We start from the raw sequence: 25,993 nt of genomic DNA on the forward strand, positions 1-25,993 counted from the left end.
TCCTGATGGAAACCCAATCCCCTCTCAAAGCCCTGCGCCTGGGGACAGTCTCTCCTCACCGAGTACAGCCTGGGTCAAAATACCGTGTTCTGTGCTAATCGCCACGCTCCCCCCACCGCGGGAACATTCTGGGGCCCTGAGGGGGGGCTTGTGGCTCTGTGTCCCCCGAGGACGCGGCAGACAGAACACAGAACAGGACGGCCCCTGCCCGCAGCACAACAGCATGACAGCATGCTCTCTCCGGAAGACCCCGCACAGCCTCCCGAGCCGCTGCTCAGCCCGGCTGAAGCAGGAGCCCCAGGGGCCTCGTGGATGCACGGCTGGGGTGGCTCAGGGACTCCTGCAGCACCCAGGGGTCAAGGGTCGCGCTCAAGCCACCAGCCAGTCGGCTTTGGGATGTGGGGCCCTGGGCCTCCCTGCCAGCTCCACCAGTCACAGCCACATGGTCCGGTGACCGGAGGTTCCGGGGTCCAGAAGCAGATCCTGGACGTGTGCAGATAAGCAGGATGAAGACGTTTACTTTAGGGCTGTTTATGGGGCAAAGGGTGACATCAGCTGCTCGTCCACTGGTGGGGCCTGCTGAGCGAATGACAGGACATCCCCACAAGGGGCTGAAAGAGTGCAGAGGCCTCTGGGTGTGAAAGTGAATGGCCTCCGAAATCCACTCAGAGGGGCTGTGAGGACAGGGCCCAGCGCTTAGGAGACCCTAACAAAGGCCAGTTCCCACCACTGCTCTAAGACCAGCATGCTCTGCTTTCCCGAACGAAAGGATGAGGGACCTGCAGGGGCTGCGGTGGGGGCAGGTGGGCAGGTGGGCATCTCAGGGCACGTCCGGGGCCCGGGGCAGGGCTCAGACGGCCGCTCTCACCATCCGCCTTCCGCAGACGGTGGACGGTGCACGTGCGTGGCCAACATTTAAACCTTCAACGTCCTAAACTGCAGAGAGACTAAAGCAAGTGGCCGCGCCCAGGGGGAGGGGCAGACGGCAGGGACCCTGGGGTTGGGTGGCGGGGGGGCTGGAGCGATCGATCCTGCATCTTCGAGGCCGACCAAGGGGAGGAGGGTCACGCCGCTCTTCCCAGGTGCCCCCCCGTGGGGAACGGTAACTCCCGCCTCAGGGGGACACGCTCTCCCTTCACGCATGACCCTAACAAGCCCCGAACAGCAGGTAAGTGGCAGGTCAGGAGGGAGACGTGGGCAGGGGATGTGACAGCCGGCGAGGGGTCAGAACCACTGGACAGCCCAGGACCTGCCTCCCAGCCCCGGGGCCAACGAGCCGTCTGACCCCTGAGCAGGCCGGGGACCTGTGTGAGCTGAAAGCTTCCCTGCGCACCAGCAGGTTTATTGCCCAAAGCAGGTTCCTCCCACGGTGCTGGACAAACGCACCTCTTCCACCCCATGACCTGCTCTGCGGCGTGGAGGCCTCCGCCCACCTGCTGGTCTGGCCCGCATCTCCGCTGAGCTCCGCCCGGGGAGGGGGGGCTCCTACCCGCCCCCCCGAGGCCACGGGCAGCCCTGTCAGGTGGCAGGTGATGCTCCCCCAGGGAACGTGCTGGCTTCAGAGTTAAGTGTTGAAGCCGGGCTGTCCTCGTTCTCTCTCTCTCTTTAATCATCCTGCTGTTTTGCCATGCACACCCAAGGTCTAAAATTAGGCCACTGGATCTCACACCTGACTTTCCAAGCTCCCTGTTGGGGGGGTGGGGGTCAGCACTGACCCGGGAAGGTGTCAGATCCGTGTGGGGGAACAGTGTCTTCTCAACACGCTGTCCCAGCCCCGCCTGCTGGAGGGCTGCCCGCCTGTGCACCACGGCCCGCAGGGTTCCAGCGCCCCCCACCACCCCCGGCCGCTCACCACTTCCACAAATTCAGGCCTGAAGGCGCCTGGCAGGCGGCGGGGTTAGAAAGGCTATGAGGTCCCCACCATCCCCACCGTGTCCTCAGGGCCGAGTGCTGAGACCCTCCGTGCAGGCCACACTCAGACGTGGGCCAGAGAACCAGGATCAGGGCTCCAACTGCCCCCAGACGGGGAGACCCGGCCAGTGTCCTCCACCTGTCACCTGGCCACGGGGTCGCCGTCTGCGCTCCGCTGCGGGAAGGCAGGAAGCACCTGCCCTTTTCCCTTCCTTGCCCGTGAAGGTCCCTGCGACTCCCCCTGTTTCCTGAGGACCGCCCCCACGCCGGAACGCCTTCCCACGCCATCAGGGTTTGTTTCGGAGGGACCCGAATTCTGCACCCGTTAAGCCCACAGTGCTCCCGGGAAGGGCCCTGCCCCTGCTCATGGCATCCGTGTGGCCACCTCCGGGAGGACCACGGTCCTGCCAGCCAGGCAATCCCGGTGCTTTCAACCACACCCCTTCCTCTCCCCTTGTCTGTTTCTCGGGAAGCAGTTTGTGCAGGTATTTGGCCGTCAGGACAGGGAGACAGCATTAGGGGATCGGCTCCCTTCACCTCCACCACCAGCCGAGGTGTGAGATCTGACCTCTGTCCTTTAGCGAGCAGCCTGACGGTCGATGGGGCCGAAACTTACATGCTCCCCACCCTGCTCCCGGGCCACCTGCCACGGGCACAGGGGCACTGATGCGGCACCTGGGCACGGCTAACGTGGAGCACCTGTCCCGGCAGGTATGGTGAGGCCAGCAGGGTGGGGGCCTGCCCCAGGCTGGGCCGGCAAGTGTAGCCCTGTCACTGCAAGACGGCATCACTGCCCAGGCAGCCCAGCCACGAGGAACGGCCAGGGCGAGGCCGACAAAGGGCACCAGGTGGCCGGAGAGGAAGGAGGGGCGGCAGCTGCCGGCCGGCTCCAAGCGAGGTTCTGTGCCTTTTTACAGATGAGAAAACCAAGGCTCAGAAAAGCGAAAAATCCTGCCCAGGTCCCGGCCAGGAGGCAACAGCAGCAGGACAGGCTGGTGTGCTCAGAGGCCCACGCCCCTCCCCGGGCCGCGAGACAGGCAGGGAGGACTCGGGGGCGGGCGGGGGGCACGGCTGCACCGGGCTCCTAGGGCCAAGCAGGCCAAGGACGGGACCAAGGACGTGCAGCCGCCCCTTCCAGGTGGCTGCCCCTCGTGGGCGCCCCACACGCGGCCCTGCCCACAGAAAGTCCACGTGCCGTCATAACACTGACACAGGTGGGGCGGGGTGCACACCAGCCAGGAAGCTGGCGCGGGGCACGCTCGTGCACCCCAGGCTGCAGGGTCGTGAGGGCCTCTTTGGCCGTCAGGGCCCTAGGTCCTGCCCAATCTGGGCCAGGCCAGGCCGACACATAGGGCTGTGTCTGCACCAGGCAGGCCCTCCGGGGGGTGGGACGGAAGCGGGCATGATACACAGGAGCGGAAGCCGCAGCTGCCAGGCCCAGCTCTTGCCCTTACAGCTGTGTGACCCGGGCAGGTCAAGCCACCTCTCTGGTCCTCAGCTGCTGCTTCTGAAAATCCTGGGGTTGACCCGCCCCCACCCCGGGTCTGCACATCAAATCTGTTGGGGGGTGGTGACAGTAATTCTCACTCCCAGGACGGCCATCACCGAGTGTGCCCCACCCCCAGAGCCCCCAGTCCCAAGGCTGTCCTGCCCGTCACTGCGGTGCAATCCCTCAGTCCCCTCCCCTCCCCAGGGCTGGTGGGGAGATACAGAGCAAGGCACCACGCCCAACAGCTGACTGACCCTCGCAGGCGCCCACGCCCAGCCACCTCGCTCATGACCTGCAGGACAAGGGCTGGACTCTTCTTACTGTAATTCACAGAACCCCCTTCCCACCCGTTATTCACCTGGAGCCCTGTGGGTGGACAGGTGGGGCGCCAGGCGAACAGGTGCCCGTTATGTGCCAGGAGCAGGCCCCTGTATACACACCTGTGGAAAGTGTATGCTTCCCAGGCTATTTTTCTACCTAAGCCGCAGGATGACCCTGAAGGAGGATAACCCTGTCCAGCCAGGGGGCTGAGGGGCCCTCACCATCCTCACTGCGGTCCCCTCTGCCCACAAGCACAGCCCTGGAAGGCAGGAGGACCTCGCATCCCTCGTGCGCCGTCTGGTGGCCAGTTGGGGTCAGTCCGATGTTGAGCTGCAGTGGCCCTCACTGTGCTGCAGAGCCACCAGCCCCTGGGCCACCTGGGACCCTCCGCAGCAGGGGCGGCTGGACAGAGCGAAAGGTAGCAGAGGTGTGTACAGGCGGGGCGACCCTCGCTCCCTGCAGAGGCTGGTACCCAAGTACAGGGGCTGCCCTCTGAGGCTGGCCAGGGCCTCAGACAATAGGCACCGGAGCCGGAAGTACCGTCGGGGGAGCTGTGCAGGCTCCGCCCCGCCCTCTCCTGATTCCCTGCTGCATCAGGTGGCCTGGTTCTCCGTCCCTCTTTGCCCAGGACCCCTGTGTTCCGGCCCCCCGACTCTCGTGATCTCTGCCTCCCCGGAGCCCACACTCCAGGCTGACGCCTCTTTGCAGAAACTACAAGAATCTCAGATCCGGCAACACGGCGAGGCCAGGGGCCTTCCCTGAGGTGCTGTGGTCATCCATCGCCAGGGTCTTTGGGCCGGCACTTGACCACCTCGCTTCCTAGCCCTCCTGAGGCTCAGGGTGCCAGGGCAGGGGACCAGGAGGCGGGATCAGAGGAAAGGTGGCAGGCCCCAAAGCGGGCAGCGGCCAGACACCACGGGGAGCCCACGGCACTTCCAGGCGCTACGCGGCCCGGCGTCGGCCAGTGACAAGCACACCCATTGCCCCTGCATCTCAGAGCCTCTCCCAGGCCAATTCCTGATTCCTGGAGGCGAGGAAAGGGTCACCAGCTACAAAACACTCTCCAAGATGTATCCCTAGGCCGTGGAGCATTTCTGGGCATAAGACTCTGGGACAAGTGAGAGCACCGGGCCTTCAGCTCAGGCAGCAGCTCTGGGAGTTTGCGCTGATGCAAGAGCCCTTCCAGACGCACCTGCACCCGGGACGCACCTGCACCCAGGCGGCTCCCATGGCTGCTTCTCCTCTGGGCCAAGTATGCCCGGTGCTTCCAGACCCTTTCACATCCACTGCCCTCCCCCCACAGCCTGGCAGTCCCCCTTGAGAAAAGTTCCTCCAGAACTAAGATGAGGCAGCTGAGGCCCAGGGCAGAGCAAGTCAGCAGTGAAATGAGACAAAAACCCAAGCCTTGGACATCTTCCCCGGAACGTCAGCTGGCCTCAGAGGAAGACCAGGGAATGGGGCAAAGCCAACGACACAGCCAGGTGGGCACCGTGCGGCCAGCGAGAGGACCTAGCACCCCTCCACCAAGTGGAGGGACTGCCTGGCCCACGGCACCCCGGGCCACTCTGGGCTCACCTGCGATCACACTGGGCCTGCCCTTAACTCCAAGGCAGGAGCCCTCGGTCTAAGGTAGGAGGTGAAACGTAAATTCGCGAGCAACAGCGACCACAGATCTGTGGGTCAGGGAGGCTGGAAGGGAGCTGGGCCACGTCTGCTTGGGGCCAGGGCACAGGGAAGGCCAGTGAAGGCCTGGGAGGGAAACAGGAGGCAGGTTGGTGTGGCGGAGCCCTTCTAGGAGGGAGCAGGCCGTGCAAAGGCATGGGGGCACGAGGAGACCAAGCCTGCTGATGGCAGAGGGCAGACACCAGAGCTCCAGGGAAGGTCATAGCAGACACCCTACGGAGGTGTGGACAGGCCCTCGAGGCTGCAGGGCCTACAGGAAGGTCGAAGCAGGAGGGCTGATCTGTTGGGAACCCCAAGGGGAGGCCAGGTCATCAAACTGCCCCTCGTGTGGGAGGGGCCCGAGAGATGACCCACCAGGAGCCCTCCCGCCGCTGCAGCCACCTTGTCCCACCCAAGCTGCTGCGCAGAGGCCGGTCGTGTCCAAGTGAAGCGTCGCAGGAAGCGCGTCCTCTACCCACACGGCCCCCAGCAGGAGGCGCATTCTCTACCCACACGGCCCCCTGCAGGACTCGTGAGGAAACTCAGGCTGCATCCCTGGAGCGTCAGGATCCGGGAAGGAGAGGAAGCCCAGCTCAGGTGGGGTCTCACCGGGGCTCCGGGTGGGAGAGCCTCCCGCCTCACCCCCTCAGCCTCCGCACGGTCTCAGCAGAAGGCAAGCTAGCCGCATTCCAGCCGCCACGTACGCTTTACCGCCACGATCCTCGGACACCTGAAGTTAGCGCAGCTGCAGCCCGTTGCCCACAGACGACGCTGCTGCCTGGCACGGCTCTCCCTTCAGAGGGATGGGGCCGAGGGGTGGGCAGGGCTGCCTGCACCAGAGGACACACGCCTACTCCTCGAAAAGCACACCCACGCACACGCCACAGGACATCCTGCGCTCGAGCCGACGTCGCGGCCAGAGGAGCCAGCATGGGTCCTAGTGACAAGGGGCTGACTGTCCCCACTGCAGAGCCAAGGCCAGACACCCATCAGCTCTGCAGGAATCCAGCTCTGAGCACAGCTCGGGCGGACAGGGGAGCTGCTGTTCCACGGCGTCCTGGGCGACATTGGTCGGAACGGACGGCGGCCGGCCGGCCAGAGCCCTGTGCTCCCAGAGCCGAAGTCTCAGTGAGGCCCGGCCGGCCAGCCGGCTCTGCTCAGAGGAAAGCCCTTGCTGGGCCACGGGCCCTACCAGGAAGCCCCACTCAGCATCCCTGCAAACGCAGGACGCGCCTCGTCTAGAAACTCGGCACAGAGCCAGTGGGTACGTGGCCGTGCCCTCGGAGCCGAACTTCTGAGCCAGACGGGAGCAACGGTGTCACACAGCCTGTCCACGCCCGGCCCAACTCCCCCGCACTCACACAGGCACAGGCGTGTACACCTCGCGCACGCCCGTCGCCGCCGGCTCCAGCACACAACTCGCTTGCAGGCCAGCACTCAGGGCCCTCCCGCAGGGGACCGGCCGGCCTGTCCCCTTCTCCACCTGCACCGCATCCCAGCTCCTCCAGCAGCCCAGCCTCCGGCTCATCCCCTCGCAGCCCCCAAGCCAAGGAGCCGCCCAACCCCTCGCCCTGCCTCCTGGACAAGCTCCAGACACCAGCTTCCTTGTAACCAGCTCCGACGTTTGGATTACAGGTCTGATGCCCAGTCTTACCTCGCTGCCAACTGCAGGAAGGCAGGCCACCCTCTCCCAGGGGGCCTGCGCGGGGTCACCCCAGGGGGGCAGGGTAAGCCGAGTGGCTGCGGTGCTTCAGAGCCCAATGGGCCTCCATTCACAGATGGAGAAACCAAGGCCCAGAGGGGGCGTGAACACAGGGGCTGGGACCCCAGCCTCTGCCCTTGCTTCAGCATCCGCAGCATCAGCTTCCCGGCCCCTGTGGGGGTCCCCGGGGCAGCCGAGCCCACCCCACAGTGGCTGACACCGAGGCAGACATGGAAGCCGCACAGCAAACGCCCACAAGGTTGCAGGGACCCCCCTCGCCCTGGCCTTGCCCACAGCGCCACCTACCGTCCTGCTGCCCCCCCCACCCCGCTCCCTCGAGAGCCCGCGGCCGCCAGGACTCAGCCGGCAGAACGCCCCTGTGCCAGGGCCCCCCAAGGCGCATGGGGAGCGCCCCCCTTTCTGGGGAGGTGCGTCTCCCTGCAGACCAGGTGACCTAGCAGGACGAAAGGCTCTGGGCACGCGGGACACCCAGGGATAAAGCGGGTCAGCCATACCGCTCACACTTTGTCCTAGAAGGCGGGGTGCGAGGCGATCCCTGGCCCTGTGTTTGCGGGGTGAGAGCACGAGCGGAAGGTGGAGAGGAGCGGCTGGTGGGGCCACGCTGAGCAGGGGGACGGGGGCGGGGCGTGGGCAACCGCGAGCAAGGAGGGCAGGCTGGTCCAGACCCTGGCACAGGGCGGCCTTCTCCTGCAGGTGGGGGAGGGAGCATGTCGGGGAGGTGTGGGCCAGGGCCAAAGAGCGAGCTCTCTGCGGGGTCTGGACGTGCCCAGGCGCGGCCGAGCACCCGGACGCAAGGTCCTGGCACTGAGGAGATTCTGGGCCAGACAGAGACACAGGTGACAAAGGAAACGCCCCAGCTGGTCCCTCTGCAGCACTTATTCTTCCCAACATTAACCCATCCGTACACCTCGTGGGCTCATACCCCCGCCCCCGCGGGCCACTCAGCACCCCAACAGCGGGCTCCCCAAGAGCACTTGTGGGGTGAGTGAGTGAAGAAGAGGAGGTCATGGCAGAGACGGGGTCAGGGACACCCCACGAGAGAGGGCGGGAGGCCCCCTGCAGGCACAGCAACAGGGGTGCTGGCGCCAGGTGGGCAGGCAGGGCAGCGCGTCCAGAGATGGCCCAAGAGCTGCGGCCCAGCCCCGGGCAGCCACTCCCCAAACCTGGCTCCACCTGGAGGCCCTGGGGCAGGTCTGAGCTCCCCACAGCCCTCGCCTCCACCCCGCTTCTGCACCAATTTCCACGGGAGGGTCTTCCCCACACGTCCGGACAATGCTGACATCAGCCGGGTGTGCTACAATTCAGCTCAATTCCAACACTCTCCACCTGGCGCGCAGGCCTCTGGAGACCAGCTCACCCACTAGATGACAGGTGTGTTAGGCAGGAAGCTACAGCATTCAGAACCACAGCCAGGGGAGAGGCCTCAGCGGGAGGGGGCCTGAGGGGACGGAGCAGCTCTGGGGGGCGGGGGACCGGAGCTCGCTTTGTGGGGAAACATCTTCAGGCCTCCTGGGGAGCTTTGGCCCCTCCTGCCTGAGTGGCCCTGACCTGACACCGGCCCCGGCCAGAGCTGGGGTGGCCCGCGCCTCGCCCGCCCCACGGTGATTCTGCTCTCCCCCCACCCTCCCCGCGTCCCACCAGTGCACCTTCCCCTCCCGCAGCACCAGACAATGAAGGGTAAAGGGTGTGGCAGCTGAAAATCAGGCTTAAATGATGTCCACGTCCTGACCTCAGAACTGGTGGAGGTTGCCTGCCCAGCAAAGAGGGGGCTTAGCTTGCGTTCAGGGTCTTGAGGTGGGAGTTGTCCTGGGTCGGCGGGGCCCTGACTGCTGTCCCCCCCCCCCCCGCCGTTTCCTTATAGGAGGGAGGCAGGTGGGGGGAAGATGCTGGCCTTGAGGACTGGAGCCGGCTCTCCTGGAGGGGACCCTCCCCTGGAGCTGGGGAGCGGACAGCCCTGCCCACACCTGGATCTTGACCAGTACTGGTTTCAGGTTTCTGGCCCCCAGAGCCAGGGGAAAATATATTCCTGCTGTTCTAAAGTCCCCAGTCTGTGGTCATTTGTTACAGCGGCACAGGAAACCAGCAGGGCGTATGAAAAAGGCCGTGTGTCCATCCCGGAAAGACCAGTCAGTCTGTCGGGAGGGACGGCGTGTTGACTGCAGCCTCTTTGAGATGAGCAGCCTGCCCCCACCCTGCTCTCCCCAGATGAAGAAAAGGCCTAACTCGTCAACCAGATGCAAACAGGTCCGTTCTGCCCCAGGGACCGAGCGGCCACCTGAGAGGAAGACAGCTCGGAACGGCGTGTGCTGACGCCCGCGTTCAGCAGGCCGCCCTCGAGGTGAGCACAGGACGTCCACGCTCTGCATCGGCAGACGCCTCGGGGGCAGCCCGGGGAGCACGTCTACCGCCCCTTCCAGCCCACCAGAGATGCTGGACAGCAGACCAGAAACCCCAAGGGCTTCCCCCACATCCTGACAGGGGAGGGATGTCTCCGAGAAGGGCTGGCAGGAGGGACTGCTCAGAGCCCACTCCCCCCTACCTCCCACCCGGCCAGCCCCCCAGGCCCCCAGCCTCCGTGCAGCCCCGCACCCACAGAAGACCTGGGCGCAGACCTGCCTCCCGTTTCACTTGCTGTCAGCTCCTTCCTGCCCCCAGCACCCCTCAGCCCGAGGGCTGCAGATGACCCTGCAGGAAGCCTCGATTAGGAAAAGTGATGATGTTTATGGAGCACACCTGCTGCGGGGGGCTCCTAAGAAGGCAGCTGCCCTGTGTGTGTGGCAGGAGGGGAGCAAAGCCCCGCAGGGACCTGCTGTCCGCTGAGGCCAAGATGTCGTGGGACCCCGCGGTGAGGGGCTTCCCCGGTCCATGTCCTCCCTGGGTGCCGACCTCGATGGGGAAGCAGGACGATGCTCCCATGCTGGCCAGAGACAGACGAGCAGAGGGAAGAGCCACCCGTCCGTCCACCCATCCCTCTGCACAGCCTGTCCTGCGGCACTTACCACGTTCCAGAAAAGCGGATTGAAAGCGATGGTGAGGACTGCAGCCACAAAGTGGGGTTCTGAGGGGTCCACGTAGCCCAGCAGCCGGGTCATAACGCAGAGGTCTGCCTGCAGGGACAGAGCCGGCGTCAGCGGGAGACCTGCCTGCCCTGCCCTGCTCCACCTGGACAGACACGGGAGCGAGTGACAAGCCCCAGAACTTGGAAACAAAGTTACCCTCCAGGAACAGGTCAGGAGGCTTGGGCACGTCCAAGTCCAGCAAAGGTTACTACAATGTAATCTCATAAAACGGAAGATAAAAGCCGAAACCCAACCAGCCGTGTCGTTCCTGTTGGAGAGCGGCCGGGCCAGCAGCGGAAGCACAGAGAGGAAACCAGCAGCTCTGAGGATGAGTGTCCAGCACGCTGGCGGGGCAGTGACCCCGCCGGGACCCGTGTCTGCATCACCAGGGTGACCAGGACCCAACAGAGGTGTTCAGAGGCCCCAGAGCCAACCCGAGGGGCCAACATCCGTGTGAAGATGCTCAGCCTCCGAGACCCAGGAAAATGCAGATGAGCTCTTCCCAGCCCTGGACCTGGGTATGGGGGCTCCCAACCCTGGCCCCTGCCCCGAGAGCTCACACAGTGCACAGCTGTTCCTATCGGCAGCCCCTGGACCGGCGCTCCTGGGCATGGGGGCTCCCAACCCTGGCCCCTGCCCCGAGAGCTCACACACAGTGCACAGCTACTCCTATCGGCAGCCCCTGGACCGGCGCTCCTGGGCATGGGGGCTCCCAACCCCGGCCCCTGCCCCGAGAGCTCACACACAGTGCACAGCTGCTCCTATCGGCAGCCCCTGGACCGGCGCTCCTGGGTATGGGGGCTCCAAACCCCGGCCCCTGCCCCGAGAGCTCACACACAGTGCACAGCTGTTCCTATCGGCAGCCCCTGGACCGGCGCTCCTGGGTATGGGGCTCCCAACCCCGGCCCCTGCCCCGAGAGCTCACACACAGTGCACAGCTGGTCCTATCGGCAGCCCCTGGACCGGCGCTCCTGGGTATGGGGCTCCCAACCCCGGCCCCTGCCCCGAGAGCTCACATACAGTGCACAGCTGTTCCTATCGGCAGCCCCTGGACCGGCGCTCCTGGGTATGGGGCTCCCAACCCCGGCCCCTGCCCCGAGAGCTCACACACAGTGCACAGCTGCTCCTATCGGCAGCCCCTGGACCGGCGCTCCTGGGTATGGGGCTCCCAACCCCGGCCCCTGCCCCGAGAGCTCACACACAGTGCACAGCTGCTCCTATCGGCAGCCCCTGGACCGGCGCTCCTGGGTATGGGGCTCCCAACCCCGGCACCTGCCCCGAGAGCTCACACACAGTGCACAGCTGCTCCTATCGGCAGCCCCTGGACCGGCGCTCCTGGGTATGGGGCTCCCAACCCCGGCACCTGCCCCGAGAGCTCACACACAGTGCACAGCTGCTCCTATCGGCAGCCCCTGGACCGGCGCTCCTGGGTATGGGGGCTCCCAACCCCGGCACCTGGCCAAGAGCTCACACAGTGCACAGCTGTTCCTATCGGCAGCCCCTGGACCGGCGCTCCTGGGTATGGGGGCTCCAAACCCCGGCCCCTGCCCCGAGAGCTCACACACAGTGCACAGCTGTTCCTATCGGCAGCCCCTGGACCGGCGCTCCTGGGTATGGGGGCTCCAAACCCCGGCACCTGCCCCGAGAGCTCACACACAGTGCACAGCTGTTCCTATCAGCAGCCCCTGGACCGGCGCTCCTGGGTATGGGGGCTCCAAACCCCGGCACCTGCCCTGAGAGCTCACACACAGTGCACAGCTGTTCCTATCGGCATGCGTGGAACAGGTGTGCACTCCGGGGGCTCGGGTAAACCAGATGCGCCGTCCCCAAAGCAGCTAAACCAGCGAACTGAAACAGACCAGGTCTGTGTCAAACTGCCATGTTCTCAAACACATGTCAAATGGACAAGGACGCTGCAGAAGCCCAGAGCACCCTGTACCCACCACACAGCGCTGAGTGCCCCTCCCGTATGTGCCAGGGCCAGCTTTGAGGGCCAGCTTTGAGCCCCAGATTCATTGCCCCCTGTGACCGGGGCGGGTCTCCCCACCTCTGCGCTGTCGACCCTCAGGCCGGTCACTCTTTGTGGCCCCCACCCACTCCATGCCGGCCGTCCTCCCCAGCTGTGACAACCGAAAATGGCTCCAGACGTGGCCCAGATGTCCCCGGGGACAGAACTAAGACCCTGCCTCTAGGGACAAGAGGAGGAAACAGCTGGATGCCTCCAATGCCAAGTTCTCCCTTTAAAAACCGTGAGACACTGCTGACGTTCTGCGTGGTCAGTGTTCACTGAGTCCCTGCATTACTCTTTGTATTTTTCTTTTTCTTTTTAGAAATTCATGGCAACTCTCCACATGCAATTCAGAATAACAATAAGCCTCAACTGGAAGGTAAGTCACAAGCCTTGGCCTGGGGTGGGGGGGTGTGGAATCCACTCCAGGCGGGCCAGCCGTGCCCAGGGTGCAGAGCTGGGGGCCAGCCGGGTACATAAACCATGCTTCCTGCCAACGGCCCCCAGCCCCCGCCTGGCAACTGAATCACCACATCCAGCTTAGGGCCGCCCACAAAACATGCTTCTCACCAGTTACGGACTCTGATGACAGCAACAACTCCCACGGGAGTTGATATGGCATTTCTGCAGACAAGGGTGTCATTGTCAGCCAGACTCCCTTTTTTTCTTTTTCTTTTTTTTTTTTTTGCGCCACGCGGGCCTCTCACTGCTGTGGCCTCTCCCGTTGCAGAGCACAGGCTCCGGACGCGCAGGCTCAGCGGCCATGGCTCACGGGCCCAGCCGCTCCGCGGCATGTGGGATCCTCCCGGACCAGGGCACGAACCCGCGTCCCCTGCATCGGCAGCCTTGCAGGCGGGCTCTCAACCACTACGCCACCAAGGAAGCCCCAAGCTCCAGATATTTTTAAGAATTCCACTGCTCGTCATTCAGCAGACGCTGAGCACCCCGGGAGGCTCCACTCTGGGGGTCTGCGAGCTAAGCCCCTGAAACAAGGCCAGTGCGCACCTATATAAGTTCTCACACCTCACCTTGGGCCACCACCCAGCAAGACGAGCGCCGCTGTCGTGCCAGCTCAGAGAGCCAGAGGCTCCCGGGGGCCAGGCCAGGCCAGCACTTCCGGATTCCAGATTCCAGATTCCGGGTTCAGGCACTGGAGTGAGGATGAGTCCCGAACGCTCCCAAGGAGGCCGGGCAAGTGAGCGGGAGAGAGACTGCTTCTTCGCCTTTAGGAGAGCAGAGGCGGAGGGGAAACTGAGGCAGAGCGGTTAAGCAGTGACACTGGCTGAGGTGGCCAGCAGCAGACATCCAGCCCGGGCTCCCTGTTAGGGCTGAACTGGTCAAAACTGGAACCTCGGCCCCCGCCCAGGTCCCAGGGCCCTCGGTCAACCTCTCATCCAGGAAGTATCCGGTCACCTTGAGGGGGGATTTGCGTTGCCCAGAGAAGGGCCCACCGAGCAGGAAAGAATGACGGACAAGTCAGGTGGCAGCAGAGGGCCCCCTCCTGGCTTCCCGCTCCAGAGGCCTGCAGGTCCCGTCCTGGTTGCTGTCACCCCCAAAACCCGCTGGAAAGGGTGCCCTCCCGGGTCAGGCAAGAGCAGAGCAGGAGGGTCCCAGACCCCCGTCCCGTCACCCTGTACCCCTGTGGGCCACCTCGACTAAGGGGAGGGGCCCACCGGGGCCCACCCACCCTCTGCCCAACCTGATTAAAGCAGCGGAAGTCCTGGCCTTCTGCTCCCAGTAACCCTAACAACGGAGCCCCCCTCTGGCTCCAAGGCCGCGGAGTCCTGGCGCTGGAACAGAGAGGAGATGGGCTACCTACCGCTGCCCGGGCAGCACTCCCGCGAGGGGCTCAGCGGCTAGAGCCCATGCCGCTCACCGTGCGAGGGTCAACAGCACCCAGGGTCACATTGTGACATCCAAACAAACAGCAGGGGCCCAGGGAATCAAAGTCACATCGACTGCAGCTGGGACCCACGTACCGCTCACTGCCGGGGGAAGGGGACGGGGTGGGGGCAGCGGGGCGGGCCTCCAGCTGGACCCTCCGTCTCCGGGCCTTCTCGGTGATTCAGGAGACATTTACTGGGAAACTTCTGCTGCAAGCCCCGAGCCTGGCGCATACAAGAAGGAGCGGCCACGACCCCATGGCGGGGGCACCAGGCGCAGAAGGTCTCTGGGCAGCGGATAATCCAGGCTGGGCTGGGGGCTCCCCCTCACCCTCCAGGACGGACCACAGGAAGCTCCATGACCCACCTCCACCCCGGGGGATGAGAGGGGAAAACAGGTGCCAGGATACAAGGGGCAGAGAGTGCTCCCTGTGCGCCTGATGCCAGCGCTCAGACATGCTCTCTGGAGGGGCCCTCGGGGAATGCTCCCTTTTTAAGGAACAGCCAGCGAGGGGTGCGGCCCACACGCTGGGACGGGGGGCGAGACAGCACTGGAGACCACCTGAAGGCTCTGCTTTCCTACGGTACAGACAGCGGCCAGCGACTGCCCCGGTGTTCCGAATCCATGACTCCTTCCAGGAAGCTGATTATTCACACTCTTCCTGCGATGAGCCTGTCCTGGGCCATGCGCCGCGAGGCTCTGAGGGCCCGTGGGGTCCCGCGTCCATGGGGCAAAGTGGGCCCTTCCTGGGAGTGGGTCTGGGGCCTCCTCTCCTCTGCGGGGGCCGTAAGCCGCAGACCTCTCTCTACATTCGCCCTCAGGGGCCCCGGACAGGCCCCCCCCCCAACGCTGGTGCCTAAGGCTATTTACCTAAGGACGCAGTTCTGTGTCCAAGGCAGTGGTGACAGGAAGCCAGCTGACCGAGCCCTGGGCCAGGGCTTTGCAGAGGCGACAGAGCCTGTCCTGAGACAGGGTCCGATGCCCTGTGGGAACCTGGGTAAACTTTGACGGGGGTGGCCCCTCCTTCCTGGGACCATCAGGAGGATTAAGTGAGATGATACAGGAAGCTCACTTATTACTCTGTGACTGAGTCCACCCACAACCCTGTTTTTGCCCATTTTTCAGACTAAAACACTGAGGCTAACACATGAAGCCAAAACGGGTAGGCAGAAAATCGGTGAGGACAAGGTGGGCCAGAGCACCAGCCCCCATAACAGCAGGAGGCTCATCCCTCGCAAGTGCTCATAAAAGAAAAAGAAAGAAACAGTAGAAGTGTGTACGTTCTTGAACCAAAGCAGAATCAAACTAGAGATCAGTACCAGAAAGGTCCTTGTTAAAGACCACAAGTAGGGGGCTTCCCTGGTGGCGCAGCGCTTGAGAATCTGCCTGCCAATGCAGGGGACACCGGTTCGAGCCCTGGTCCAGGAAGATCCCACATGCCACGGAGCAACTAAGCCCTTGCGCCACAACTACCAAGCCTGCGCTCTACAGCCCGTGAGCCGCAACTACTGAGCCTGCCAACCACAACTACTGAAGCCCGCGCGCCTAGAGCCCATGCTCCACAACAAGAGAAGGCACTGCCATGAGAAGCCCGCGCACTGCAACAAAAAGTACCCCCCCCGCTCGCCGCAACTAGAGAAAGCCCACGCGCAGCAACGAAGACCCAATGCAGCCAAAATAAATAAATAAATACAATACGATAAAAATTAAAATAAAATAAAGAACACAAATAGGGACTTCCCTGGTGGTCCGGTGGTAAAGAATCCGCCTTCCAATGCAGGGGATGCAGGTTCGATCCCTGGCCAGGGAGCTAAGATCCCACATGCTGCAGGGCACCTAAAGCCCGCGCAACAATTACTGAGTTTGCGTGTCTCAACTAGAGAATCCGCGTGCCGCAAACTACAGAGCCCACGCGCTCTGGAGCCCACACACCACTATTAGAGAGAGAAGCCCGCACGCCACTACTAGAGAGAAGCCCGTGTGCCACAACAAAAGATCCCACATACCTCAACGAAGATCCCGCGTGCCACAACTAAGACCCAACGCAGCCAAAACACATAATATTTGTTTTTAAAAAGAAAAGAACATCCATACTGACAGACGGATGAGTAAAGCCCCACGATCACCTCAACAGAGGAGAAGAAACCGAGGTTCTGCCCGCTTACGTGACTTGCCCAAGGTCTGGACTCTGACTCAAAAACACTGAAGACAAAAATTATGTCCTTGAGAACTTCACACAGTAAGTCGTCCAGAGAAACAGCCTGCTGTTTATTCTAACTAATGTGATAACGCCAAAAGAGTTTGAAAAACAACTCAGTGCAGCAGGCAAACATCTCGCCCCGGAAGGCAGCTCCTACCTGCCCCTGGGATTTGCCTCCCAAATGGTCACAGATGAGTCACAAACAGGGACCGCGCAGCCCAAGGGGCCTGTCGCCCAGCATGGTCTCGACGCTGCCTGAACACAGCGGCCTTGCCTTCTGAAGAGCACCCACCCTCAGGTGGGCTGCACTTTACAGCTGACAAAGGTCCCATCTCACAGAGCAGGTAATTGAAGGGCCCCTCTTGACACCTACACCACAAGGGCTGGAGAACCATCTGGATATGGGCATGAAAGGGGCCCCCCGACTGTGCCCTGGCAGCCTGTGCTCCCAAAGAAGCCAGCACCCCGAGGCCCCACTGGAGCCCTTCAGTCCGGCTCCATCGCCCACCAGCCAGCGGGCTTCCCTCAGCTGCCCAGCTGAGGAGCCTGGCTGAGTCCCGGGCAGGGAGAGCCTCGGTCAACGAGGCTGCAGCGGGGACGCGCCTCAGCCCAAGGGGGGACTTTCTAAGCTCAAAACAAAGCCCAAATTCCGCACCAGCTGGAGCAGGCCCAGGAGCTAGTGGTCAAGGGCACCGTGCCCATGCTTGCACGTCAGCATACGTGTGGCTGCTGAGGACGTGCGGTGCCACGTGATGAAATGACATATTTTACGTATTAGGTCAAATATATTGTCAAAAGTGATTCACTGATTCTTTACTCTTTCAACTGTGGCTACTAGAGGAGTTTAGATTCTCAGCGTGACATATTACCGCCAAGGGACGGCGCGGGGCCAACCCGCTGCCATCATGCAGCTCAGACGCCCAGCTGCAGAGAAACCATCCCGAGGATGACATCTCTCAAAACCAGAGGTTTTCACTGAGGGAGGAGGGCTGCCAAGTAGGACAAATACACAACGTTCAGCGTTGTTGGCAACAGGAAGCTTAACTGTACCAATAGGGCTGCAGTGGAAAAAACGGAATGTTAGCCAACGAGGGTCACCCTGACCTGTCCCCTGAAAGGTTCCCAGATCGCTCCAACTGCACAGCCCCACAGGGAAGGGAAGAAGGGCAGAAAAGACCTTCCCCCCAACACCCAGGAAATCTCCCCCTCCCCCGCTGCTAGGTCTAGAACACAGGCCTTGCCTAGACCTGAGGGCAGGACCCTAACCCTGCAGCGGGGCCCACTGCCCCCTTGATTTCCACCAGAAGCCCCGAAGGCTTCCCCACCTCCAGTTAATGGTGCCCCATCCTTCCCCCGTAGGTCTCACCCATGAAACATCCACCCCAAGCCAGGCAATGCCGAGGGTCCCCTTGGGCTAGGCTTCTCTTTGTTCTTGAACAGATACTCCTCCTCAAGGCCTTGGTCTGCCAGCCCCCCACCAGAGCACCTGGGCCCCCACCCCCCCAGGGCGTATCACTCAGGGCTCAGATCAGAGGTCACCTCCTCAGATAGGGACCGGCTATCTCAGGATCTCAACCCACCTCCCCACAAGCCAGTTTCTAAAACATTGACCAGTTTTATCTCCGGCAGAGAATTTTCAATTTCCAGCCTCAGTGGAGTGAATGGTCAGTGAGAGCCGACAAAGAATGCCGCCTGCCATTCCGGTAAACAAGGGAAGTCGCCCCCCATCAAGCCATCGGCTGCTGCTGCCAACCCCACAGTGCACCCTGAGGGGGGATTCAGGATGGAGAAAAACAGGAGACAGGCCCCAGGCAGTTAAGATGCAGTTCTGAGGAATAATTTCAAGGAGCCCAGACTCTTGCATCTTCCCACAAATAGAAAAGTGCTAAAATCATGTACAAGATGTCTGCTTTTTTGTGTTTAGCAGTAGTCTTTTGATGTTCGATGTGGGTTTTCTTCCAGCAAAAACTCCTATATATCCTGGCTCCCCCTCAGAGCTACTGAGAGGCTCTTTCCTGGGCTAGAGTCCTCAGTAAGGTCCCCAACAGAACACAACTCGCAACCATTAGGTTGTGCGTTTTTCTTCAGTGGACACCTGCTCTCGATCGGTACCGGCTGTACCAATGAATGGACCACAAAAGGCGGCCTCGGGCAGGGACCTCTTGGGAGCTCCACGGGGAGTGGCTGACGCCGAAAAGGTTAATGTCTTGTCTCAGAGGAGACTCTAAGGGCCGGGGCCAGGGGCCCGGCTGGTCTTCAGAACCAGGTCCCGCCTGGCCCATCCCGGCCCGGCCCGTGCGGGGCTCCGCAGGCCGCGAACTCCCCGCCAGTCCACCCGGGAGGAGGCCTGTCCTCCGGCCTCAGCTCGGGGCACCTCCTCCCCGGAGCCTAGCGATCCCGTAGGTGCACACGTGTACGCACTCCCACGCGCGGTTACGGGTGCGCACACGCGCACTCGCACTCACACGCACGCACCCGCGGCCCCGCCCCGCCCCCGTTGCCTGGTAACGGCGGCACCGCCCGCGGGCGTAGGCGGTGGCACCGCCCGCCGCGGACCCAGCAGCCCTAGCGACCCCCCTCCTGGCCCGGCTGCCGGCGCGGTCGGTACCTTCCTGAAGTCCAAGTTGCCGAGGCCCCCGCAGCAGTCGGGCGCCGCCACCGAGCTGCGCATGGGCCCCGCCCGGCCTGGCCCCATCGGCCGCGGGCCGCCTTGCAGGGACCAAGCGCGGGCCTCGCGGCAGCCCCCAACCGCCAAGACCGGCCCCATCACGCCCGGGAAGCGCCGCCGGACGCGGCGCTTTCCCGGTGACCGCGCTTCCCCGGCCTTCTGGGAAATGTAGTCCCCGTCCCCGCGCAGCGCCGCGCTCCCGGGCTCGCACCAGCCTCTCGCGGAGCCGAGAACTACAAGTCCCAGGGCCGCCCGTTGCGGCGCCTGCCAGTCCCGAGTAGGCCACGCGGCTGCTGGGCCCCCACCCGCCGGACCCCGGACCCCGGCTCCCCACTCGGTCCGCCAACTGACCTAGTGTCCCTGTCCTTGGCCGGCTGCGGCGGGTCATAGGTTTAAGTAGCGCGCTGCGCAGCCCCGCGGACCTGGACTTTGGCCGGCTCGGCCCCCCGCCCCTCCTCAGGCTGCCTGTGGCGGGGGGGCGGGCACACCCCGCAGCTCCCGCCCCCGCACCCGGTTGCGACCCCTCCTCCACTGGCCCTCGAGCACTCACCGGGGCTGCCCTCACTGTCCCCTGGGAGATGAGAGCCGAGCAGCACAATAAAGGATTATAGCTTGATGCGGGCTGGGATGGCAAAGCGGGGGACACTGCCCTGGAATGCTCAGGGAAGGGCCCGAGGGAGGCCTGTGCGCCGGAGAAGGTGGCAGACATGCAAATTGCGGGGGTGGGAAGAGGGACCACCTGTGCAGGTGCCTGGAGACCAGAGGAGTCCTCAGTAATCCGGAAAAGGCTGGAGTAGTGGTGGAGGGGGGACAGCGGGAGGGAAGGGGTTTAGAAAAGTAGGTGGGATTTTAGCTGGTTGGGTCCCAAGAGAGCCCCTTTGGTAGCTAGGTGTCACATACCTGGGAGCCCTGGCAGTCCGTCTGCTTCCTGATTCCGGCCCACTTCTCTCCCCCTTGGCCCTCAGCACCTACCAGCCCAGAGCATTTGTGAGCTGCCACCGTGTGCCCACCCCTGTGCTGACCACAGCCTCCCTAGGATGGGGCAGGCCCACCAAGAGACAGGAAGGATGCTGGCACCTAGCTAGCTAGGTGCACTAGCTCTGTGGTTGCAGGCAGCTTTCGTTTTCTCAAAAGTAAAAGGGAAATAGCTGCTGGTAAAACCCACTGCACAGGACCTGACCCGTGGGAAGTGCTTGAGAACCACTGGCCACGAATGGGCTGGGTGCACAGCAGGTGCTGCAGGGCTGGTTTGCCCACTGACCACCATGTCAGGGTGTCCAGGCAGGGCCTTCCGGAACCAGAGCCAATTCTGGAGAGCCCACCAAGGGGGAGGGCCCCCAGGGAGCACTCCCCCCCCCAACTACAGTCTGTTTCACCCAAGCCCCAGTTTTCTCCCCACCTACCAGGCCACTCTCCTCCCCCCCACCCCCCATTCTTTTATTAAGCCAGGAATATTAGTTTTTGTGTGTTTGGTTTATCTGGGAACAAAGAAAGGTAAATGTCAGAGGTCACACCATAGCTGATGCAACTAGAGGAATCCACTCCTCCACCGCTAACCCACCCCCACCACTCTGGCTCCATGAAAGGAACACACCCAGACGTGCAGAAGCCAAACTCAGCTTCCAGTGTGATTGATCGGGACTGTTCAGATCAAAACCCTCCTGCTGAAGAAATCTGGGGGCAGAAGTCTTGCCTGGCCCTTTGAAAACTCCCAGGTGTGAGCTTGCAGGGGTGTCCCCAGGCCGACCTCTCTCCGGGGAATATGCCTTTTCCGGCAACCCTGGCAAACAGAGAAGTCACTTCTGAGGCAGCGTGCTGCTCTGTCGGACAGGATGTTTGCTCCAGATACCGACCCAAAGTCCCTCTTGCTGCAGCTTTAGCAAACAGCCCCTTTCTACCCTCAGGGTTATCTCTCTTTGCCCCTTGATAGCTCTTCAGATATGGGAGCCATTTATCATGAGTGTCTCCCAGGCAGCTCCAGGACAAACATCTCCAGATGACCTCTCTGGCCAGGAGTTTGACCTTTGCTGGGAGGGGATCAAAGCTAACAGCCATTTCTTTGCCGTCCTCCCTCCCCCAGTGGCCCTGGATCTGACTGCCTGGCTCCCAGCAATCACCAAAAGCAGCTTTTATTACTAAAATTAACATTTGCTTATTGAGTGGCCTTGGGTAAAACCCAAACCTTCCCCTACTCTGAGTCTCTTTTCTGTTCATAAAATAGGTACGATAGTATCTCCCGATAGGATCAGCCCGGCACGCAGTAGGTTCTCAGCAGATGCCTGTCTCCCTCCTTTCCATACAATCAAGACTTGCCTAAGATCATACTCTTGAGGCGCATGAACACGCTGCGGCTTAGGACTGCCCATGACGGGGGCCCAGCGGAGCCGGGTACTAGCTAGGAGGCCTGCGAGTCCCCGGGAGGACGTGGGTGAGGAGGCAGGCTGGGCAGCGTCCCCTGAGGGGTGGGAAGCAGGGGGAGGCTGTGGCGGTGGCGGGCACCGCAGGTCACCGGAAACCAGGTCATCGCGAGTTCTTTAAAACCAGGAGGGGACTGAGGGGCCGCAGCCATGATGCCCAGCTCCCCTCCTACATCCAGGCCTGATTGCCCCCACCCTAACCACGGCAGGTTCTGTAGGAGCCGGGTGGAAGCTGGGGCAGGGCAGCACCGCTCATAAAGAGTAAACTCTCCCTTCCGCCGGGGCTTGGGGAGGAGCCCCTTCCCCAGCGACCTCTGTTGCTGGGAGGAGGGCTTCGCAGCAGATTCACCTGAATTCAAGGCCCAGGAAGCACCAGCAATCGCTGCGGGCTCTTTGCTGGGCCTGGAGCACCCCAGGCACACTCTCACCTCAGGACCTTTGCACACGCTGTGCCTTCTGCCTGGAATGCTGCTCCCCTAGATGTCCTAAGAGCCCCTCCCTCACCTCCTTCAAGTCAAGGGCCACCTTTCCGCTCGACTGGACTTGTCAGCCTCCCCCCACTCTCCTTCCCCTTCCCAACTGTATTTCTCTCCAAAGCCCTTGTCGCCACCTAACAAATGTATTTGGTTTACTTATTTATTCTGTGTAGCATCAGTCACCCCCAGGAGGATATGAGCTTCCCGAGGGCAGGGTTTATCTGTTCCTACACCACTCTGTCCCTGGCACCTGGGTCACTCCTGGCACAAAGCAGGCACTCAATAAATAGTGAATGAGTGAATAGTTCTGCCATTCCCATATTTGGGGCATCCTTGGGCAAACCACCTTTCTGGGCCTCAGGGACCCTGTCAGTGGAATGGGGAGGGTGAAGGATCCTGGCTGTGTGGCCTAGGGCAAGCGACTTACCCTCTCTGACTCTTAGCAGATGAGAAAATCCTAACCATAAAAACAAGAGCTAAGATGTTTGAACTCTTGCAAAGCTGCAGGCCCAGCGCTCAGCACCGTTTTCTCTGAGCCTCATAACAACCCAGTGAAGGAGAGATGGCAAGCTGACTCACGTGGAAGGGACCACAGTCACACAGCCAAATGAGTGACGGGCTTGGGAACTGCCAGCCTAGAGCCAAGCCTGGTCTTTACCACCAGAATGGAGCAGGTGACCCAAAGCCCAGCACAGGACCCACTGCAGGAGCCAGCCCTGGTTCAGACAGTCAGTGCTCAACCCCACCAGGTTTCTGCCCCCTTCTCAGCTTCTTTTCACCACATGCACCCTTCACGGGCCAGTTAAAGCTCTGTGTTTTCTGAGAAGCCTCACTGCTCCTATAATAGGACGAGGGCAAAGCGTGATCCCTCGCCCACAAGGTCCCAAGTGGCCCAGGTGCAGCCGCCTCCCCAGCCCTTCTTGCTCCCTGTGCTCCAGCCACGGGGCCTTTGCACATCCCTCTCCCTCTGCCAGGCACACACTTCCCTCTCTTCTTGGAGAGCAAGGGCGTTTCCTGCACCTGCACACACTCAGCACCAGTCAGGGCTCATCAAATACTCACCCAGCAAACGAATACATGAGTGAATGACGGTCAAAACTGAATTTCAGTCCAGTGAAATTATCCCTCAAAAATGGAGACAAAGTAAAGGTGTTTTCAGACAAAGGAAGGTTAAGAGAATTCATCCCCAGCAGGCTGGTCGGGAGCCTGGGAACGCTGGAAGGAGTGAAGAGCACTGAAAATTAGCCGTTAAAGCTAATCAATATTGGACGTTTGTAACAATAGAAACATCTTGTGGGAGTTAAAATATTTATCTTGGTCACTGAGAGAAAAGTCAGGGAAACCCCCATAGGGTTTGATTCCCCACAAAACCTCCTCCCATTAGCGGCAGAGTATACGTTCTTGTCAAGGTCACGCAGAGCATTGGCCAATGTCGACCACATGCAGAGGCACATAGAGCAAATCTCGATAGATTTCGAAGGATTGCGATCACGTAGTTTATTCTCCCAAACACAGGTGGATTAAGCTAGAAAACAGGAAGGCAACTACCGCAGCCCCCAACATTTGGGAATTACCCAAAACATTTTTTTTTTAAACCCCAGAGACAAGTTCTAGCTGCTTCGAGTTCCCTGGACCCACCAGGCACTTTACCTGGCTGGAGTGGGTCAGGCGGGGGACACGGCTTCGAGGAGCCTCTTGGAGGAGGGGCCTTTCCCGTTTAATCCCAGGTTCCAGGAGCGGAGGAGAGGGGTTGGGGTGGGGCGCTGGGTGCTCTGAGGGCTGTGGGGTGTAATAGGGGCTGAGCGTGTGCACAAGAACCAGCAGTCCTGGCCCAAAGCTCAGGGCGAGTGGAGTCTCAGCAGGTCTTCAGGCTGAAGACTGTGCAGGCTGCCCCTCGGGCACAGCCTGAGCAGGAGCTGGAAGCGACCATGATCAGCGCTGAGGACGGGCCAGGGCCTTGCGCACAGCGTCAGCTCCACGTGCAGAGTCTCGTTTAGGACTGTTGCCGGGAGCACAGAGGATACAGTCAGCGCAACCTCTTTCCACAGGTTTGTGCCTCACTTCCTCACCAGCATGGGATCTTATTATTCCAAATATACTTACATTAATTTAATAGCTGAATAATTATACCTTATTTAACTTGTTTTTTCCCCATTATATGTGATGTTGGACGTTTTCCCATGTGCTTTTCTTTTTGATCAGAATAGTGTTTCATTTGCACTATTTAACAGTGCACCTCCTGGGCTTTCTTTCAGAAAGAACTGTGAGCCTCAGTCTTAGCAATCTCTTGAACTTCTTAATTAAATGAATGGGGCCGTTGTAACCCTTAAGTGATTACAAATTTTTTTTACCTTGAAAATTTTCCAAGCCACAAAAAATTGGGAAGAATTATGCAATAAACACCTCTATACCCTTCACCTAGATTGACCCATTTTCATTCTCCAGCATTTGCTTTATCTGTTTATAAGGAGTTTTATTTGGGGGGGGTGGATTTTTTTTCTTGGCCGAGCCACAAGTGTAGCATACAGGATCTTAGCTCCCCAACCGGGAATTGAACCCGTGCCCCCTGCAGTGGAGGTGCAGAGTCTTAACCACTGGACCTCCAGGGAAGTCCCTATATGGAGGGGTTTTTTTTTTAATTTTTTAAAATTTATTATTTTAATGTATTTATTTTTGGCTGCGTTGGGTCTTCATTGCTGCACGCGGGCTTTCTCTACTTGCGGCGAACAGGGGCTGCTCTTCGTTGCAGTGGACGGGCTTCTCATCGCGGTGGCCTCTCTAGCTGCAGAGCACTGGCTCCAGGCGCGCGGGCTTCAGGAGTTGTGGCTCGTGGGCTCTAGAGCGCAGGCTCAGTAGCTGTGGCGCACGGGCTTAGTTGCTCCGCGGCATGTGGGATCTTCCCGGACCAGGGCTCGAACCCACGTCCCCTGCATCGGCAGGCGGATTCTTAGCCACTGCGCCACCAGGGAAGCCCTGGAGTTATTTTTCTATGAACTATTTGAGAGCACGTGCAGACTCGTCACCCCTAAACCCTCCAGTGGATATTTCTCCTAGGAACAAAGACATTCTCCTGGGAAACCTCAATACAATGATCAGAATCAGCAGGTTTATGGTGGATACACAGGACAGCTAACGCTGAGGCCACGTCCGAATTTCACCCACTGTCCCGTTGAGCAGACTGGCCCTCAAGTGGGTTTTGTCTGGTGGTCTCGGGGCCAGAGCGTCCCCTCAGTGCTGCGACCTCTGAACCTGCTTCCAGCTGCCCTTCCCGGTGCCTGAGCTCGACCTCTGGGCATGGGCCTCTCCTCCGCAGAGATGCACGGGTTCAGCTATTTCCTTTCCTCTGTGTTATCTGCTCGGCCATCGCCCTGGCCTGTTGTTCTTACCAATTCACAAAACTCCTGGGGTTTCATAGTCCAACTCAGGAGGGCAGCTCAGAGGCAGCCAGGGCCCAGGCTGTCACCCCAGCCCCTGCTGCCTGGTCCATGCATCCCTGGTATGCTGGCATCTCCGACATCTAAGGGGAAAATCCCTACGGAGGAGCCAGTGTCCCAGCAGCCAGCAGACTCGCTGGATCTGTGGGAGATGCTGGGCCTCCTCCTGGTACAGCCTCTGCCCCTCGCAGGCCAGACAGGAGATGCCCGGGTCAGAACCTGCTCAGGTTCCTGGACAAGGGCAAGTGGGACAATGCTCTGTGCTGTGGGCAAACATGGGCATCCCTGGCCCTCACCCTGGAAATACACCCCCAACCCGAAACGCCCCACAAACCTTTCCAAATGACTCCAAGGAGGGGTTTGTGGGCCCCTGTTGAGAACAGCTAGAGAACACTATGTATTGAGGACTTCCTCTGAGCTGGCCTTGAGCCAAGCACTTGAGACACTTTATCCCGTTTGTACTGCCCAACTGTCCACTGTACAGATGAGAAAAGTGAGGCCTAGGAAGTTGGAGCCGGGACCGTGACCCCATAGGCCTGACCCTTGTGTCCCCCCTGTTCCCGCTGTCCACAAATGGAGGCCACGTCACATGCTCGTGTGGCCCCAGGTTCTGAGTTAAGCCCAAGCAGGAGGTTGGATTATCGCTCAGCAAACACTGGCCCTCACGCTTCCCCTCTCACTGAGGGCAGAGCGGATGTCCCTGTGCCGTCCACCTGGGCCTGGGCCTGGGCCTGGGAGCTG

The 25,993-nt window shown here is 61.2% G+C and overlaps 1 protein-coding gene across 1 annotated transcript in view; it reads right to left on the reverse strand.

The window, feature by feature from the left end:
* The window catches only part of PEMT (phosphatidylethanolamine N-methyltransferase), a 47,335-nt gene extending 28,250 nt beyond the window's left edge, over positions 1-19,085 (reverse strand). Inside the window, exons 1-2 of the mRNA XM_067715917.1 lie at positions 18,866-19,085; positions 10,106-10,213 (exon numbers count right to left, since the gene is read on the reverse strand). Coding sequence (XP_067572018.1) covers positions 10,106-10,213; positions 18,866-19,024 — 267 coding nt within the window. The 5' untranslated portion in view covers positions 19,025-19,085. The remainder of the gene's footprint in view (positions 1-10,105; positions 10,214-18,865) is intronic.
* Positions 19,086-25,993: the final 6,908 nt, after the last annotated feature.

This window comes from Pseudorca crassidens, chromosome 19 (genome assembly GCF_039906515.1).
Source record: "Pseudorca crassidens isolate mPseCra1 chromosome 19, mPseCra1.hap1, whole genome shotgun sequence".
NCBI lineage: Eukaryota > Metazoa > Chordata > Mammalia > Artiodactyla > Delphinidae > Pseudorca > Pseudorca crassidens.